The sequence below is a fragment of the Zeugodacus cucurbitae genome, chromosome 6 (genome assembly GCF_028554725.1).
Source record: "Zeugodacus cucurbitae isolate PBARC_wt_2022May chromosome 6, idZeuCucr1.2, whole genome shotgun sequence".
Lineage (NCBI taxonomy): Eukaryota > Metazoa > Arthropoda > Insecta > Diptera > Tephritidae > Zeugodacus > Zeugodacus cucurbitae.
The window spans coordinates 68710698-68730706 of record NC_071671.1 but is presented as its reverse complement, the minus strand read 5'-3'; the positions used below and the strand labels follow the sequence as shown (position 1 = coordinate 68730706).

Genomic DNA, 20009 nt, shown 5'->3' with positions numbered 1-20009 from the left:
TTAAATATCAATTGCAGCTGCTGCTCATGCATGCCAACACACTTACTCACGCATACACACACATCGCTGCTTTGTATTGTATGAGATAAAAAGCATTTGATTGTTGTTGTAGATATTCGAAATAGTAATCGCTGCATTGCCAACGGCAGATTTTTTTGTTGAACGCGCATTGATTGCACACTTCGGGTGCTAAATACTGACTTACATACATACAAACACGCGCACATGCACATGTTTATGGCTATGTAAATGATTAGAAACGTCTATGACTGCAATTCGCTTGGCATGTGTGAAAATATGCACAGTTATACCGTTATGTTTGGATGTAAAAGCTGCGCTATTTATAGTTAGAGCACGCTTGAAATCCGTGTTTAAGTGATGTTACATTTACATATACATATATATATATATATATACATAATTGTATATTGCATTACAAAAGAGCCGTCTCGATATAAAAAATAATAGTAAACTGTGTTATTTAAATAGTATACCAAAGGATGATCCATAACCATTTACATACGATTGCAGTCTGTGCCAGCAGATATAAAGAGCTACTGAATTTTGTTAAGATATGTGCAAATTTTAAACTAGATTATTGAAAAATAATATTAAAAGCAATTTTTAATGCCTTAATGAAGCCTTGAATTCAAAAGCTATCAAATTTTGTAATAAAAATAATTGCAAAGTTTTACAAATTCCAACAATACGAACTGCAAACACCCGCTCGACCAAGGTAAACAATTATTTCCCAAATATAAGTATTTTTTAGTTAAATTCCAATTTGGTGCTAGCGACAAGCTGTCAATCAGAGACAACTGCATGCATTCGAGTATACAATAAATAAATGTGCCTAACACTTAACAGTGATAACGGTACCACCATGGGTGGGAGCATATGTTACAACTCCGAAGCAAGGGCATCCATGGCATCCATTAGAAATGTGCAGAATATTCGTTAGTTACACATGCATGAGCCGATGAGACATGGACGGACGGGCGATGATGAAGCGGGCTGGCGACGGGGATTGGAAGATTTGAAAGAAGCTTGGCATTATTGTATCCATCACCAGTGAAATTGCTGGATAACACACGCACAGAAACACTCACATATACACACATATTTACGTAAGGGCTTGCTAGCATGCGAGCTGAGCTTGCTTGAGCTGGTGCGCCCTTGTTTGAATGGTTGTGTATGCGCCACATGCACATGTATGTATTTTGTGAACACGTTGCAATGAGTTTGCATTTGTGTTCGCATGCTTGCATTCCGACGACGCTTACGCGCGTCACTGGTTGAAGCTTTTATTGAAATTTATTTCTTGATTTTCTTCGTTTTTTTCTATTATTTTTCCTTTTTTTGGGGGGTTTTTGCAAAATGTGAAAAAATTTTGTTTTCAATTCTTTCTGCTTGCCTGCTTGAGAGTGCTACGAAATTACGGCTTGACGACTGGTGGTGGTTGGCGGTTGCCAGTTGCCGTTCGCCAGCATTCCGCCGTCTGCTATTGGTGCTTGATTGCTGACTGGCAGGCGGCAGGCAACCATGAGCGCACACACAGCCAAGTCCTATTGACGCTGGCTTCATCTCAACTCGGCTAGCATACATTTGAAAATGAAAAGTTTACTGCAGAGTCAGCGTAACGCGCGCATGCTGTCAAGGCAGTTTTACACAAATGCGCCGCCGCTCAGGCGGAAGTGCGCTACTGTTGCCATACGCCGTGGCGCTTCCGCACTTGTAGTCATTGCCATCTTTCTTGCAGAAGCTGCTCAGTGGCAGCGCTTCGACACTCCGCAGTCGTGGGTAGAAGTTTTCGCGAAATTTCGCTAAAGGACACGCGTACTTGCACACAAATATTAAATAAGGGTTGCGTGGCAACTCTGTTACCTAGCCGCGCTCAAAATCAACATGCTGAAATTGATGCTTGAGCGGGTTATTGTTGTTGAAATTGAGCGCTTGGCGCACGCTCCGGTCGTTGCGGTAACTGTGGAAAAGCAATAGCAAAGTTCACACATATATTAATGTATGCGTGTGTGTAAGCATATTAGGTCCGCGGTAGTGCGGTTGTGTGATGCATAAATGTATAGAACGCTTAGCGATAACAACAAGAGCCACCAAGCTGTTGTTGGCAAAAATTTCATTTTCGCAGCAACTGCTACAATTCAACAGTAGCAGCAGAACCGGCAAACGGGATGCCTGCAAAGCCAAAAACAAAAAAAAAAGCTGGTGGAAATTTTTGTATTTTTAAACTTTGCTGAAACTTTTCATACGCTTAAACAACAAACCGGCGATTCAACTACCAAGCTCATAAATAACAATTCATATATGCATGTATGTATGTGTATATGTATATGTGCATGTAACAAAATTTATGTAAGCTGCTTGAATTTCGTAAACACATGCTGACATAGGTATTGGCATGTTTTGAAGAAAAAAAGCTGCTGGGAACTCAAGCAATATTCACACAATTTAATTATGAAGAAATTTTATATTACATACACACATACATATATACAAACATAAAAAAACATACAATTTAATATATATCAACGAACATATCTAAAACTATATTTATATGCCTCTACGGTGCAGTCAACCAGCACAAAATGGCAACCAAGGCGCACCTAGGCAACACCAACATCAACAACAGAGCAACAACTGTCATAAAAAAGAATCTACCGTTAGTTAGCAACAAAAAACACACATTAATAATAGCAAATTTTAGCAAATCAAAACTAGAAAAACACCACTTAACACCAATTGCTTGGCCTCGCAGCAGAATAACTGTGCTATGCTATGCCAAGCGGCAGCAGTGGCTGATTGGCTTGAATTTTCTCATACTTAAGAATTTCTTTCGCTGAAGTGCTGCTCATATTTCCGCTCATAAGTGGGTGGGTGTAGAAAGAATTCACAAGTTACGTAAAAAAACTTTTGCTTAAAAAAATATGGGTCTTCGGTAGTTATAAAAATATAGGAGAAAATTTTAGTTGCGCATAAGGTTATTCAAAATAACTCGTTCATATGCATTTATATCTGAAATACGTTGCTCTATTTTTTATGTGAAGGTTTAAATTGATATTTTTCAAATAAAATATCCTAGCATAAATAAAATACTTTTATTTACGATTAAAATAATAAATAAAATAAAATTGGTTAAACGCAATTGAATCTTTCTGTTCAAAAGAACAAAAATTGTTCAAAATCGGTGATAATCATGTGTATATATTATTTCATTTTTTATAAAAGGTTTCTAAAAAAATAAACGATGAAGCCTACTCCAAATTTCCTATTAAATAAATGCAATAATTGCAATAATTTCTGTGTTATATTAGAAATTTCCCCAATGCTTTAAGTTCATTTTAAAGAACACATGCCAATCCTCTCACCCTCTCCATATTTATGTATTTGAAGAAGATTTACATTCAGATAATGTTTGCTGCATTTTCAACACCACCCTGAGATATACACTTTGTTCGAAAGGAACTTAATTAAATAATTGCACAGATTTATTTACTTTATTTGGCGACTACACTGCTGCTGCTTCTTCTTCTTCTTCTTCTTCTTCTTGATTTTGTAAAGTTTTGACCAGCCAAAATGTGCGCCACTTTACAGTTCTCCATGAAAGCTTAAATAAATCAGCAATCAAAGTCAACAGCAAAGGTGAGGCATTAAACACTGCAAATTTCCGAGCAACACACCGACAGCCATATGTACACTCTCACAGCAAATGTGTGAATCAGCTGCTAAGCAACACACGTAGACATAAGGTTGTGGTTGCGGATTGACATGAGTTTATGATATACTTTGTACGAGTATCCCCACAATGTTGGAGCATGTTGCCATGTTGCATGTACATATGAGCATGTGGCACGCGACGACACTCTTTGAATGAGCGAGCGAGTGAGGGAGAGTGTGAGCGACTCTTAATCTTTGCAACTTTTTAATTACTTTCTCAAGAAGTTTGTAACATTTAAAATTGTTTAGAAAACTTGGTGTGGTAGTCAAAAACAGAGCACACAAAAATAAAAATGAATTGAAATGCAGTTAAGCACACAAAAAGCAACACAATCAAAGAGCAAACAGCTAAAAATCAAAGCAATACAAAAATTGAGCGGAGAAACAAAAAAAAAAAATAAATGAACAGCAAACAACGAAAACCCCAAAAGGACGCGCTCGCAGACAGGTAAATAAACCAGCGGCACTCCAAGTGTGTGTGCGTTTGGTGTTTTTCGAGCTGAAAACAAGCCTTATGCCAAACTTGCGCCCCTACCAGTGTTGCCATGCTGGTATGTCTGGTATTTTGGGGCTCGGCTTAATCCGCTTGACTCGACCGCCTAAGCAACCAGCATGACAGCTGTGAAGCAGCGCAGACAATGTGACTCCAGCTCATGCCTCGGCTGCAAGCGCTATTTGTTGCTTAGGTTGCAAGAGGATTTATGTTCCCTTCAACGGTGCTATTTCGAGGTAGCTCTGTTTCTAAAATATCTCTACAGGGTTTTAGGTCTCTCATGTTTTTGATATTTTTAGATTTTTTTACCCAATTCGAAAAAGTCTAACGGTATTTCAGCAGTGATTTATGATATTAGGAGAGGTTTAACAACAGAACAGTAAGTGAGATGTTGTTGAATATAGAGCAAATATCGTCGAATTGTAGTTATTTCATCGTATTTCTATTTATTTGGTCCCAAACTGTCAAGAGCGAATACCATACTAAATCACGTATAACTTCTATATATAGAAAATTAGGATACTTCAAAATATGTTCCCTAGGTTCTCAAATCTTGTAAAACTATTACTAAAAGGATACTATTCCCTGTACATAATACCACCACGAAAAGAGATTGGTTCTGAAACTTTGATTTAGAGGGATCAAAATAACATGAAGAAACGAGATTGGTTCTGAAACTGTACTTCAGAGAGATCAGAGCTCTTGGAGAACAGAACAATATGCAGCAGAGTTTACTCAAGGCTCCCAGCAGTATTTCCAAACTATTAAAATAATACTAGGTCAAATCTCGCTAAAATAAATTTTTAGTGAGAAAGGGGAAATTATTAATATAACCTCAAATATAATAAAAATTAGTAGAATTACTTTATGGTACGTTCCATTATTGATAGCGCAGAATATAAAAGTTATGAAATTATTCATTTTACACAACTATTTAAAACATAATACTGTATATCCATTCAAGGTTATTGAAAATATTCCACATGCTAAACTTGCTAAAATATTTAGGTGACCTCTAAAAGTCAATATACATCTAAAGAAATGAGTGTGTATGAAAAAAATTGAGAGATGTTCGGTGCTTTCCAAATTTAAACTGTATTATTCAACGTCGTTGGCTTTTGGTTACGTTGCTTGCGGCGAAATCCAATTCTGTTCGCCTATTTTCTCATTTCCTAAACCATATGTGATCCGATTTCTATTTGGTATTTTTCGTTTTCTTCGCTCTTTTGCAACTCAGTCTTCTAATGTAATTTTTCATTCATTCTTCTCATTGCAGAAGGTGTCGCACAAATAAAGGTGAAAGGGTAGATAGTGACAGCGGAAAAGGGCCAAATTCAAGAACCCAAACAACCGAAGGGCATGTCAAGTACATATGTGAAAACCGAAACCATAACGGTATATGTCGGTATGTAAATGTACGTCGCCTAAAAAATACATAAAAAAGAATAACGAAAAACTGTCAAAAACGAAAGCTGACAAGAAAAGTGTAGGAAAATCACAGCTAAAACACTAAGGACACATATTAAAAAACAGAATCAGAAAACCGAAAAAGGGCGTTATAAAAAATTTAAACCGTTTAAGTTTGAAAGACATGTCGCAATAGCAACAACAACAAATACGAGCTTTATGCTTTCGCATGTTTATCTGATGACATAGAAATGGCAGCTGACGACTGTTGCTTGGCCGATGTGACGACAACCAAACAACTACAAAAACACTAGCAAAGAAAACACAAACTGTTGTACCTACAGAAACCACTTACAATCGCTCCTCCTATCCCAGTGTCTGCTGCGCGGCAGCTTGTCAACGTAACACAGCTGCGATTGCAACAACATCAAAACCAACAACAACTAGCAACATCAGTAACTGCAATAAACAGCAAACCAGAACACATTGAGCCGCATTAAACCGCACGACGACCGACGCCGTCCACACCACAGACACTGCCACAGGCGTTGCATACGTTAGGAACACAGACAGCAACACGAACGCAGACAAGTGTGCGGCTGGCGGCATTGCAATCACAGCTCGATACGGTTGTTGATTGTGTGGCGCTTTTGATGAAAGTGATGGTCAACGACCAACAAGCAGCTCAGCCAGAAAACAACAACAGCAACAACAATAACAGCTAGACGTGCACAGCAGCGAATAGCAGCGACGGTAGATGAAAGCAGAAAAAAAATAAACACGAAATTAAAAGTGCGAAAGAATCAAATCACAGTCCTTAGGCAGTACGAGGCGAATTGAAATTGCCATCGACTGTGCGACAGTCAGTGTGTTTGTTGGTGCAAACGCTGTTGCTGACACTGTTATTGCTGGCTTCTTTTTTCTTTGCGTACAGTCGCTGAACTCAGTTGTCCTTCGTAGCCGCCATCTTCTTGTGTGTGTGCTGCTGCGCCGAAAAGCGTACAACAAGCAGCGCGCTCTCCAACGCCTACAACAGCAGCGACAACTGGCACCGCACCACTGGATAATAGCCAGCAAAACGAGTCGACAAAAACGGCATTGAAAAAACGCGAAAAGCAAACAAAACAACGCAAATAACCAACCGTTGGCGTTTTCTACTTTTTCGCAATTCTCTTCAATTTTTATTGGCTCACTCTCTTTCGACGCTTTTAAATTGACTTTGGCACAGCATTCGCACACACCCAGAGCATACGTTTACGGAATCTCCTCTACATCCACTTCAGCCAGCCTTCTCCAGCCGTTGTCCGCTTTAATTGAGTTGACTACTCGTACGAAGCACAAAGCACAGCAGCGCCCTCCCACGCCAGCAGCCAGCAGTCAATCGGAGTATCATAGAGATGGCGTCAAAGTTTTGGTTGAATGTTTGGTGTGCGCTGGTCGGCTGGTTTCCGCTGCTTGCGAACGGTTACCTGAATGTCTTCATTAGCCATCGCGAAGTCATCAAATTGATGGGTGAGTACAAAGAGAATGAACAGATCAACAACAAATACAAACAGCTATTTTAAAGTTTAAAGTGCGAATGAGAAATTATTTGGGGAAAGTTTCTATGAGAGATATTAAAGCAAAAAAAAATTAGTTATGTTTTCTGTTTTTAAAATGCGAAATCTAAACACAAACGAATATTTATGGTCGAAATAAATTTTTAATTCAGTATGTTTTTATCTGTTACTCATACGCCATGTGTGATCCTTGTGAGTGTGTATATGCAAATATATCCAACAATATTTGCAAACATATGCTATGCTATATTCTGCTTTATTATTTCACAATTCTTTTAACGACAAATATTCGGTTATACATTTCATGCAACTGCAAAAAATTTGCACTTGCCACAGTGACACTGCGTATACGTAACATTTTTTATTTGAAATTTCCTGCCGCACCAATGCATTTTAGCAATAATCTTATTATGACTAATGCAGAAAGCATCGCATTTTTAAATATTGTGAATTTAATATGAGTGTAGATGTCATTATATCTCTGGACATCTATGCATTTTATGAGTTCTTTTTCACTTTGTTAGAATCCAGATGATATATTAAATTCACCAGAGGGATTTTTTCAAAACTAAGCGCGTCTCGCCCTTAAGTAAATTTTTTATTAATACGTACTTATAAAGTCTAAGAATTATTTCAATCACACTTGATGGAAACGTTTAACAAAAGGCATAGCCCAAGTTGTCTGTGAAATCTTACATCTCATAAGCTTCATAAGTGATTCCAACATAATTATTTTCCTAATATTCCAAGTACAAATACAAAATAATTTAATTTTAAGTCCCAGAGGCTGCATATTCGAAGTATGAGAGCTAACGTCCGACCTGTTGTTCTTATATCGAATATATTGATCTATAGAGAAGATATCTTAATGAAATTAATTAGATATTTTTGGTCTAGTGTAAAAGAAAGCGATTTGTTAACATTCTCTTTCCTAAATAAATAAAAAGTCAGTCAATCGCTAAATATTTCGTTTTATTATCACCACTACTTTTCAATATCCTAACCCTAACCCTTCCACCAAACTGCCCTCGTGAGTTTTAATCTATTACATGTAAAATTTTTGGCTTAATAGTATTAAATAGAAGCTATTGAAAGAACTAAAATTTTGCAAAACCAGAAAAAGTACTTCATTCGTGTTAAGTTCAAATAAGATTGCTAACAACGCACACAAGTACAAAAGTGCAACATCATATACAACTCTGATAAAATACTATTTGATTTGAGAGCAAAAATAGATCGGCGCATTGCCTCTTCGCACCAAACGCCACTGATACACTTTCCACTCTGACACACACACACTCTACAATAAATGAATGTGGACCACAACCGATTGACAGATTAATGGCAGCAGCCAAGGATCACTTTAATTCAGTTTTTCGCCCAAACACAAACACATTTGCTGCAACACTAAAAGCGTAGCTTTCAGAGCACGCAGCCATAAACAAAAAGTACACACAAATATTATACTCACAGTCATACAGAGTATTTGCTCAGTACAACAGCCAAATGGCGAATATTGGCGGTAGAGGGCACTTGAAGTCGAACAGAAAATAACAGCGAGCTCAGCAAAGGGAAAGCAAAACAAATAAAGTCGAGCGAATATGAAAGCATTAAGTGTTGCAAGCTGAAAAACTGAAAGCAAAGCAAAAGCTGATGTGGTTAACACAATCAGCGAGCGATTTGACGAATGGCGGGAGTTAAAAGCTAGTAAACGGGCGAAAATAACAAATTATCAGATGCTTGGGCATGCTTAAGTGCGTGCCAGGCGCTAAGTGGACAATAGCAACACGAGAAAACAGAAAGCGTTTACACGAATAACTGTTTCTTCGTTTGTACGTATGTATGTGAATAAACGTATTTGTTTTGCGCATGTGACAGGGAGGTGGGGCTTGAAGAGGCTTTCGAGCATATTTTCATATTTATAAAAGCGTCGCTTGAGTGTTTGACAAATAGCGCATAAGCGAAGCTTAACTTCGTAGACAGCGTTAGTGCTCAACTAGTTGTGATTTCACTTTGCTTTTGTCGCCGACAGCTTGTTATTACAAGGCGTCCACCTCTCAGCGCAGCGCTTAATCTCAATAAGCGAAGCGGAAATCGATTTCGAGCGCTCAAATCAACATCGTTATGCCGCGCACTTATTGTTGACAAGCAACACCCTACAACAGCAACAACAACAAAAACAAAATTAACAACAAAGCCCGCAAACAACAACAACAACACAAATACATTCATATGGCAAACAATAATAAAGTGGCGAAATACTTATAAATAGCTACAAATCGAAAAGCACATCAACAGCCAACCACAAACGGCGAATAACGTGACATCGGCAAACTCACCAAGAACCACCACCGCAACTGCCACCGGCATTCTTTTGCTTTATTCGGCGTAATATTAATGACACATTCAGGCGCTCTGGAAGTCGTAATGCATCATTTACGAGAACGCAATCACCGTCAGCATTTACTGTCGCTGGCAGCCGAGCGCAATGCGGTGAGCGGCGGTGGTCGCGCTAAACGACGTGTCTCAGCATTGGCCTCGACCTTGCCGTCGAGATTTGTGAGCGCGAAGCGTGCCGCAATCGTTGATGTTGCCGAAAATGTTTACTGAATCGCAAACAGGCAATCAGCAGCGACGAGGCACCGCCAAACACACACACACACAGAATAGAGACTTGCATACACACACAAGCATACGTTATAACTTTCCCTGCTCCGTTCGCCGTTCGTCGTATGCGCAATTGATTAATGATACTTCGGCAGTGGCTGCATGCCCTTTTTCTGTCAACCAACCACTTACCTAAACGCAATGGTGCTTATTATTATGATAGTTATCGTTGTTGTTGTTGCTGTTACTGTTGTCTAATAGTTATTGTCAAACCGGATTTTTTGTTAATGTGTTTTCCGTTTTCTTTTTTTGCCCATCTCTCCGAAGTTTTGTCGTCCTTTTAGGTTTCGTCACATTATATGCCACTTCAGTTAATAACAATAACAACAACAGCAAATAGCAAATATAAGGCAGAAAACCAAACCAAATAGACTCGTGTAACCGCAATGCAAACACGAGACAATGATTTTTTTTATTTTAACATTCTCCATGTATCTTGTGGGAATTTTCCTTTCCCTCAACACATTGTCCCTGCTCAACTTTGCGCTCATTGCTTAAGCATCAATTTGTAGGCGGCGCGTAGCACAGTAGTCTCGTGGAATGTGTCGAACTTGAGCCGCAAGGCAAGTTTTGAAAGTTAGTTGATAGTATGCGTATTTAATGGAGTTCAGATTTAGGAAATTTGAATTGTCCACAAAAAGTTTGTAGATTTTTCATTATTACTCTGCATATTATTTGTTGAAGGATTTTTGGGGAATGAGGTTTGATTAGTTCGCCGAATTGTTCTTTTCCTTTGCGGTTGTTACTACAGTAGACTTTATTTTAGCTTAGTCAATCTGGGGATCTCTTAAATAAGCCGCTTTTCGCTTATATAAATTAATGAATATTGCGCCTAAATGTAGGCAACGCTTCTGTTTTGGCACTATCTTAGTGACTGATAAAGTTCAACTGTATTCTGAGTCTGAGCTAATAATAATAGCTTAGCGTTCTACATCCAATCATTTCATAGTAAAAAAACATTTGCGAATACATTTTTTATATTTTTAATTAGCCTAAAAGAGCAGTTCGACATCTACTATAAACTTTATCTACCGTTATAAAGTAAAACAAAAGCATCGCACGCAGTCATTAAGAATCATAGTTGCTCACTAAAATCGCACACTTTGCAACTTTTAGTTTTACTTAATAGCAGAGTTTTGGCTTATTTCGGCAGCAGTATGCTCGCATTGTCACATAATCTTTGCGACTTGCAGAGAAAATAAATAAATCACTTGCAGATACACATACACCTACGAACAGTGGCAACTCTTAAGAATTAAAATAAATAGCATGGCGTAGTCACAAAGAGCATTAACTAATAAAGCCGTACCTGAGGTGCCCTAAGCCAGCCAGCTGAGTGTGACCTTTTTATACAAATGCTGCACTTTTTCAGTCACGACGCCAAGGCCTCGTGTGCACCTAATGCATTAAACCGGCACACACATGCAACAGCATAAATAATAAGCGGCATTGTCGTTGTAAATCAGCAGAGATAAAGAATAAAATGGCAAAGCGAATAAAGCAGACGTATACTCGTAAGAGGTATAAGGAATGCAAAGGTCTTTTAAAAATAATCCCATAGAGCACTTTGCATATGGCGCTTGGTGGTGGTGTGTTGCTGCTGGTTAAACAACAACAAAGGCAAACATATGTGCACACAAACAACTGCAATTACAACAATAAACAAGTTGCTACATTTCCGACTGCAATAACGGCACAACGCAAGAGTTGCATTGCATGCAGGCATTAAAGAGAACACACATACAAGTGCAAGCTCATGTGCGTGTGGCTGTGTGAAAATACTTGTACTTTCTTGTAGCTTCCCATAAATCCGAAGCATCTTAGAAAAGAAACTTTACACGCTTGTATGCATACTTAAGGTGAGGTGATGTGAGAGAGTGTTTGGATGCTTCCCCGTCTTCGTGTACTCATATGTCTCCTGCTGGGAAGGAAACCATATGGAGTACTACACTTGTTGTATGTGCAGGTGTATTATTCGTACCTTCCCAGCTATAGCTTTCTATTTTTAGGCTTATTTATATATGCAAGCAAGTTATTGTTGCGAAATACCCCAACACATGTATACATTCCACCTTTTTAATGGATAACTCGTGCAAGCAGCACACGGTGGCGCGTGTGTATTCGCACTTGCACTCGCGGTAATATATACTTTTCCCGCCTATCTAATGCAGTGCAGCCAAACATTTGTGCAGCAGGATCAGCTACGTGACCCAGACAACAGGAAAACTTAAGAACTTAAAGTTGCACATATTAACCCAGTGCGCTAAGCAAGAGGGTTTTGATTTAAAATAGCAGTTCACTTAGCTGCACTTGGTCATATATTTGATAAATAATGAAATCGATATGCACTAACGTAATTAAAAGGTTTAAATTTTGGGAAACAGTATCTTTCATTTTTTCACATTTCACTTTTGTTTCTTAAACAAAGTATTAAATTAATTTATTATATAGGCGAAAACATAATATATGAGAGTTTTGTGCCAAAAATAGTCCAAAAGGGTTCAAATGGACCTTATCGTGTATTATTTTTTCAATTTTAATTTAAAGGAAGCAAAAGATCTTCGAAGTGTTCCATAGAAATTTCGATAAATTGTACTATTTACTACCTACAAATTTTTATTTGTAAATATTTAATTGTGTTATTTCTTTCGAAATGTAGAGAGTCATGTTCTGGATTCACTCCGATATACATATTTACTTCCGTTAATCTCAGAACTAGTTATGGTACTCATCAACAAATGCAAATGTATTAGACACAAGCCCAGTAAATATTCTTGGTTTCTTGATATTCTTTATTTTTCAAATATCATACATAACACTTCACTCTTTAAATCGCTCCAATTATGCTACTGGGCCCTGGTGCACCGGAAAGATGTTCGGCAGACGCTACGAAGTAAACACAAATATAAATGTAATCTCTGGCTACCCATCAGCGTTTGTTTGCGTGGCTGTGAGTGTGAACTCGGTCTCACACGTAACAGCAAAAGACAAAGACAGCAATTTGCATAAAGTTGCAGCAGATAATTAGTGCCATTAACTCACTTTAGTTGCAAACTAACTTGGGAAAGTGCTTCTACCGACACCAACAACAACAGTAATAGCAACAACAGCGACGCTTACAAAGCCAAGCCACAAAGGCAGCGGTGACGCCGGCAAAAAGTGCTAACTGTAGTGGTAAATGTGGCGCTCGCAGTGCCCGCTACAAGTATTAGGGACGGCAGGGGGAGAGGGAATGTACAGCTGTAAGTACCCGAAAGCGCTGAAACAAAAATGGGACGAATGGAGCCTCAAATGTAGGAAGCAATCTTAGTGAGTGGTAAAGATGAGCCAGGAAAGTACCAACTAAGTTCAGTTGGCAACCATTTTTTATACCCTGCGAATGTATTTCTGAAATGAACTTTACAAATTTTTGCTAAAGTCGATGAAACTAACAGGTGTGTGAAGAACATATTCCATTCAAAATGGTTTTAAGATTTGAGAAGTGTAGAGCAAACTTTAATCTCGATCAAAATATGTAAGGTCAGGGGCTCAAGTTACCACTCACCAAGTAAATCCAAAACTCGACTATATTTTTGAAGAACTGAAGAGCAAAAGTGGAGCCAGAGTTTCTAATGCGTCCTAAATAAGTATGCTATTTTGGGTTGAGTAAATAGAATAAAATAAGAATAAAAATCGGTGACCTCATAAAAACATCCCTGCAAAAATATCATTTCACTATAGTAGCACCCCGGGCATAACTGTTTAAGAGAATATTTGAATAGAATGTAACTAATTTTAGACGAGTGGGCAAGGTAAAGTGTTAGCGGTGTAAAATCTTATGCTTTAAATTGCATTCACTCCTTTTGGCTTCCGTTCGCCGCTGTCGGTGGTGCGCACTCAATTATCAAAGCAGCTTGCCGGTTGCAGGTTGCATGTTGCACGTTGCACGTTCCCAACTTGCATAGATAGCAGGAGCAGATTTGCTGGAGGGATTAAGAATTACAACGAAGCCATGTGACCTAAAAAGCAAGTGTGACGAATGGAAGGGAGATGAAGAGCAGTGCAATACGAAAGTGAAGCGAAAATGCCAGGAGAACAAAGATTCAAAAACAAAAGGGGAAGAGGTATGATGAAAGACGAAGAAGAAGCAACGCGAATTAAAGTTGTTAAATTAGTAAAATGGTGGAGTCCCCAGGGAGTCACCACCTAATAATCGCTTGTCCGCCCACAAAAATAACTGCTGATACCCGCATGTTAAACCTTAAACCGGCACGTAGTGCAGCGCGTGCCAGGTGGATATGACCGGCAAAGACAATAAAGCGACAGAAATTGCGCATTGCACGCAGGCGGCGGGGAGAGGGGCTCGAAGAAAATGACTGCAACGTGCGCGGCAACGCAATGCAGCGTAAAACTGCGCGGTGCGCAATGAACGCGGAGGCGTCTCCAGGAGATACGCACGCACGACAGATTCAGAGAAGATTTGTGCTGATTCTTCTTGTTTTAGCGGTATCTACATTAAAATTGTTTTCTTAATACACTTTATTTCGCCATCAAAGCTGCACAGTACACCGTTGCGCCCTGTGGGTGTTGCTACAACTGCGCTGAGACTGCATGCCAGCACAAAGCGGAAAGCGGGTAGCAATGAAAGATTAAATGTTCCACGAAGAGTTAAATGGCAAGCCGTAAAGGAAATCAAGTAAATATGAGAAAATTGCAGGAACTTCCGAGAAATCGCAACAGCTTGTAAATAAATAATTATAGGAAAGTCGTTGAAAAAGTGTTTGCTTTCCACGGCGAATACATATATAAGCCAGACCCGCATGAAAATCAGGTACGGCAAACAACATTGCAAACTGCGGTCCTCACAGGACCTCTTATAATCGTTCGGACCGTTCAACCCATTGCCGAATTTGGTTTTATTCCGCTTCAATGATTCACACTCTCCCACAACATCTTCACATATGTACGAGTCCACACAAATTGCCGCTCTTCTCATATACAAAGCAAATTCGTTTAAGCAATGCCAAATAAAAATTCGTCTCCATTTCTCAGTTTCCTTTCTTTCATACTCAGACCTTGAGCGATTTCGCATCCTGCCTCTAGACGCTCTGCGTATGCGGCAGGCTACCGATATTCAAGAGCAATGTCAGTTTATTTATTTTCCGCATGAGTGAATCGCCAAGGAAACGCAACGCAACGCAAAGCAAACGTAATGTGTGCAAAGAGTGCAATACCATACCACCAACAGCAACAAAACTGTGGCGCTTAATAAGAGCAACAGTTCACTGAAATTAAGTTAAGTAGAGCTTGGCTGAGTTCAGTATAGTTCAGTTCCGTTTAGGTTCAGTTCATCCACATAGTCGTTGCAGCAGTTGCAACAGCTTGACCTTTGATTTTCACAATTGAGTTGGAACAGTGGGGCGATTGCCATGATGGGAAGGAGAAAATATGGTTTATTAAAAATAATTATTTATTGGAATTAAAGTGTGTATATAATAATCCACGATTATGTATCTGATTTATAACAAGAGTCTTCCGACTTTAAATTAATTTTCTTTTTCTATAAATAAGAGACAATTTGTTCTTGCCATTCTCTCATCATATTAGGCAATATTCGCCGTTCGGTTGACGTCACTTTAGCATATTGAAACAAATTTATCTAGGAACTAAGCTTATACGTAAGGACTCAATTTTAATACATTTCAATGGAATGGCTTAAGTACATAAAATCAGGATAATAAAAAGTTTCTCGTCCTTTGGGTGTCAAATAGATAATCCGTTAATACAACAATAACAATATGTACCTAGCTTTTTTCCCACAAAACCTCATTTTGTATTTTTATTTGAGTCTCAATTTAAAAACTAATAAAAATAATGTATATTTTCCTACCAGTACATTGCTCGTAAATATGAGCGTAATCGCTTATAATGTACTAAGGCATTTTTATCTCTGTTTACAGTATTAAAATGAAGATAGTATTTATTTCCGATTTCGTTATTATAACTGGATTAATCTTTCAAATATTCTGTATTAAATATGTATATATCAGAAGATCATTTTTTCGACAGTATCTCAAACCACAGGCTTGACAAGTAATCATAAAAACTCAACAAGCAGTTTAACAAATGTCTATCCTAATATATTTTTTATTTCTCGAAAATCGTGTTAAACTGTACACCAGTAACTCGACGGACGATGGAATGGGACACGCAAGATGCGGCACAAGTTTAAATTTGTTTGATTTCACAGCAGTCGCACTGCACACAACGCAACAAAACATAGCACAGCGGGGCCTATGCGTTTGACTTGCTTGATATTTGTGTTGTTATTATTGTTGTTGACGACGTTTAAATGAAACCTTTTTATATTTAATTTAACATTTTTCCGTTTACAACTTTTTTCTTCTGGGCTTTTGTTTCATTTACTTAAATTTGTACGACTGGGCACAAAGGAGACAGCACAAGTGAATGCGAAGCGACGATGAAGGAGGAGAGCGCGAAGTGGGGTATAACTGAATTGAGGCTGTAGTGAGACTGGGTGAGTGAGTGAACTGAACTGGCAGGCAGCCTGTTGATGTGCCTGATATATGCCTGCTTGTTAGCAGGGCTGCACTGTTACTTATACAAACAACAAGTATAGCATATATACTGTTGTATGGACCCGCTTGCTATGTTTCTAGGACACATGGCCTGGCTTGGCGACTTGTGGAAAAAAGCAATGCGGAAGGCTAACGCTAGGACGATTAAGTGTCGAAGGACGAATGCGAACGCTGAAACACAGTGCGGCTGAAGGAAATGGTTGGGGGTGCGGTTTTTGCACCCTTGCATGAGTTGTTGCTTTTGCTGTGAATGCTTGACTGCTTCATTTAAATTAATAATCAAAGGAATTGAAGAAAATTTCCTGGCAAATAATTTTTACTTTACTTCGTTAGCATTTAACAGCCATCAATGTATGTGCCTATATACATATATACATATATATATAACTATATATATCGAATGGTTGTAGCTGTTCGCTTGAATGTCCTTCGTTAACGCTTTCTACGCAAGCGAAGGCAGAAAGCAGGCAGGCATCTGGTTGGCGGTGAAACAGCGCGCAACAGTAAAAAGCACGCTCACGCAAAGGTCAAACGAAGGCAATTAGCGAAATTTGCGATTCAGCCAGTTATTGAATAAAAATAGGTGGTACGCTATAATGGCGGTGGGGTGTGCGGCTGATTTAAAGCATGAGCAATTACAAAGCAAGCACACACACGAAATGCATATGGCATCGAGTATTTGCGGATAAATATAATTATATATAGAAACATATGCAGTTGTCTGTATGTAATTAAAGCAACATGCCACACGCGAATAGTTGGCATAATTCGCATAGCCGCATACAAACAAACACACTCCGCCGGCGCCATCACCCACACACTCACGCAGCAAGCCTTTGAAAGAGCGACGCGCAAAACGAGGCCACATCGGAATTGGCTGGCTGGCACAGTGTTGCAAGCCGGCAGCGGTGACTGTAGCTGCCTCATTGAAGTATGACGGGGAGCCACACTTATTGGCTCAAACATGAAACAGTTCACAAGTGGCTAATAGCACTTGGACTTGGACTCGCATAAAGCCAGCGAACGTACAGTGCTGACAAAAAGTGTGACCCGCTGCTGCTCTCACCACCAGCCATGCATCACTCCTTAATAAAGCTACACCCTCTTGCTTATAGCGCATTTAAGCCGCATTTGGTTGCCTTAGGGCCTCAGCAACATGGCAAATATAGCCATATGCATGTCGCAAATTGACTCACCAGCCTACGCAGCACTTAATTCGGAGAGATTGGTCGAGTGCACTGCAAAAATATACTTTTTTGGGGTTATGAACGAACTGTATTCTTGACGACAACCACTTCATAAGGGTCCAGTTGTCTTTAGCGCACGAACAGAAAATGTTGTGAAAGGTTTTAAACTACTACGTTGGGGTTTTTGTGATATGTAAGCAACTTGGAACCATTACTAGGTTCATAAAAAGGTCGAACAAAGGCGCGTGCTATTTACCACAGCCCTAATCGAAGTGTTAAGAATGTCATTCATGAAAACTATTGTTCCAAATTGGTAGCCAATCCCTTAAGATATCTACAGAACCTCCCAGAGATCTTCTGCAGATGATATGTCTAAATGCCGTCCGTAATGTCTCAACTACAGTACAATATTGTTAAAGGCTCTAGGCCCTCACAACGATAGATCAGTTGAAAAGTGGCAGAGTGTACCAGTACTTTACTTTATTAAACCAGTTTGTGAACCCGAACAAAACCCGAAATAAGTTCAATGCATGTGTTCTAGTGATAGATTGCTTTTGGTTGTTGAAGTCGCCATGTCAGTCTATTTGTGCTCGAGATATCAGTCTCATCAGTGTGGCTGGCTTTTATCCGCTTTGAATTTTGCAAAAACGCAAACAACGACGATGAGCAAGGAGAATTCAATGGAGTGTACGAACAAATACATACCAGTAAAGCCGCTACGCCTACACAGCGGCATGGGAACAGGCCTTCAACAGCATATCCACTACTAACTAATATGGTAGACAAAAGGCTTCAATGAAGGCACCGAATCACACGCACCGCAGCCGCAATCAATAAAAAATGTAGGAAGGGAAAAATAGAAAGAAAAAAATTGGAAAGAAGCGCACAATTAGTATATATAGGAAAAACAGCACTCTTTGGGGCAAACAAGGAATTTGAGTTTGTTTCGATGTCCACAATCCACATCTACAAACCCTTGCAATTACAACGGCTGATGAGTTCTCAACCTGCCCCAAATGATGTGCCCGCCAATAATGTGGCCACCAAAGGCGCTCAGTGTCCATTTCAACACCAGTTCAACATGCGTTTCCTGCGATCCATACCCACAGCGAGTATGCCCAACAACTGGAGGTATGAGGCTTAGCTCCCATTTCACTTTTATCTTAGCATACAAACAGGGGTTCTGTGTGAGTCCACGGAATTTTTCTCGCTGCTCCTTTTATATTTTATTTCTTATTTTAATGTTTTCTTTTATTTATTTTGTATTCTCCGCTGCAAATGCTTTTCCTCTGTAGCGCGTAATTGGATTTAAAATTGTTGCGAAATCATTCGCCGTCGAAACAGTCGAATTGACTGCCTCCTCGACTGTTTGGTTGGTAGTTGGTTGCTCTCGCAGTTTTATTGGGTTTTCGGCTCTTTTTGTTGCATTTTAAATACATTTTTCGTTGCGTTCAAATGCAGCGCACATCCACCAACGGCACAGCATTTTTGGTGCGTCTCGCATAGTGCAACAAATTTTTAAATTTTTATCGCGGATTTTAGAAAACGCTATTGAAATCGGAAATAGGATTAATAATGGTTTTGCGGGATTTAAATGTACTTTTGTAGACTTTATTCCTCACATAAGTTTAATTAAACTCGCATACGTACATTTGTGGAACCTAAATGTATAAGCAGAGAGAGATAGAGTAATTTTATTTATTTACTGGAGAAATTTGATTTATTTAAAAGTTATTTTTCGATTATTTACAAACTCGACAAATTATAAACCTTTTACTTGTGCTCTAATAATTTAATAATAACGGATTTACGTAAGAATTTCACACTTTCCATTTCATCATTTCGATGATTCGTTATGCTGCAGACGTAGGTGGAGTTAGAGAGAGTTAAATCACAGAAAACAAATTAAAGGTAAACAGGTTTTTATGCTTAAAATGTCTAGGTGTGTCTAATGGACTCAACACGAGCAAATGCTTCCAAAATCCTATGAAAAATGCTTTCGAAAACTAAAAATTACTAAGTAGCCGGCCGTACATCACGTTTCTGACGAATGTTGTCAAAAGATCAGGAAGTCCGAATCCAAAAAATTGTCAATAGTATCTGCTATACGTATATGAAGACTGTGGAATTTAGTTGAAAAAGGTACAACTGTATCTTGCCGAGCAGAACTTGAAGTCAACATGCCTCCTATATAAAGATTTAACTCTGAACCCAAGGGGGAACAAAGAAGAGAGTAACTTTTGTAAGGGCTCATTGCCCAAATAGGCTTTAGACTCCAGATAAATTCCCAGTTCCATGAGTCTTCAGAATATCTCCAAGGATACTCAAATTTATATTTTCTCAATTGAAGGAACTTTTAATTTAATTTTTAATCTGATCTTTATTA

General features: G+C 38.9%; 1 protein-coding gene across 2 annotated transcripts in view; it reads left to right on the top strand.

Moving 5' to 3' along the window:
- The window catches only part of LOC105212196 (tyrosine-protein kinase RYK), a 74167-nt gene that overhangs the window by 19122 nt on the left and 35036 nt on the right, over positions 1 to 20009 (top strand). For both annotated transcript variants that reach the window (XM_054234194.1, XM_054234193.1), the window contains exon 2: positions 5502 to 7144. In XM_054234194.1, coding sequence (XP_054090169.1) covers positions 7030 to 7144 — 115 coding nt within the window. In that variant the 5' untranslated portion in view covers positions 5502 to 7029. The remainder of the gene's footprint in view (positions 1 to 5501; positions 7145 to 20009) is intronic.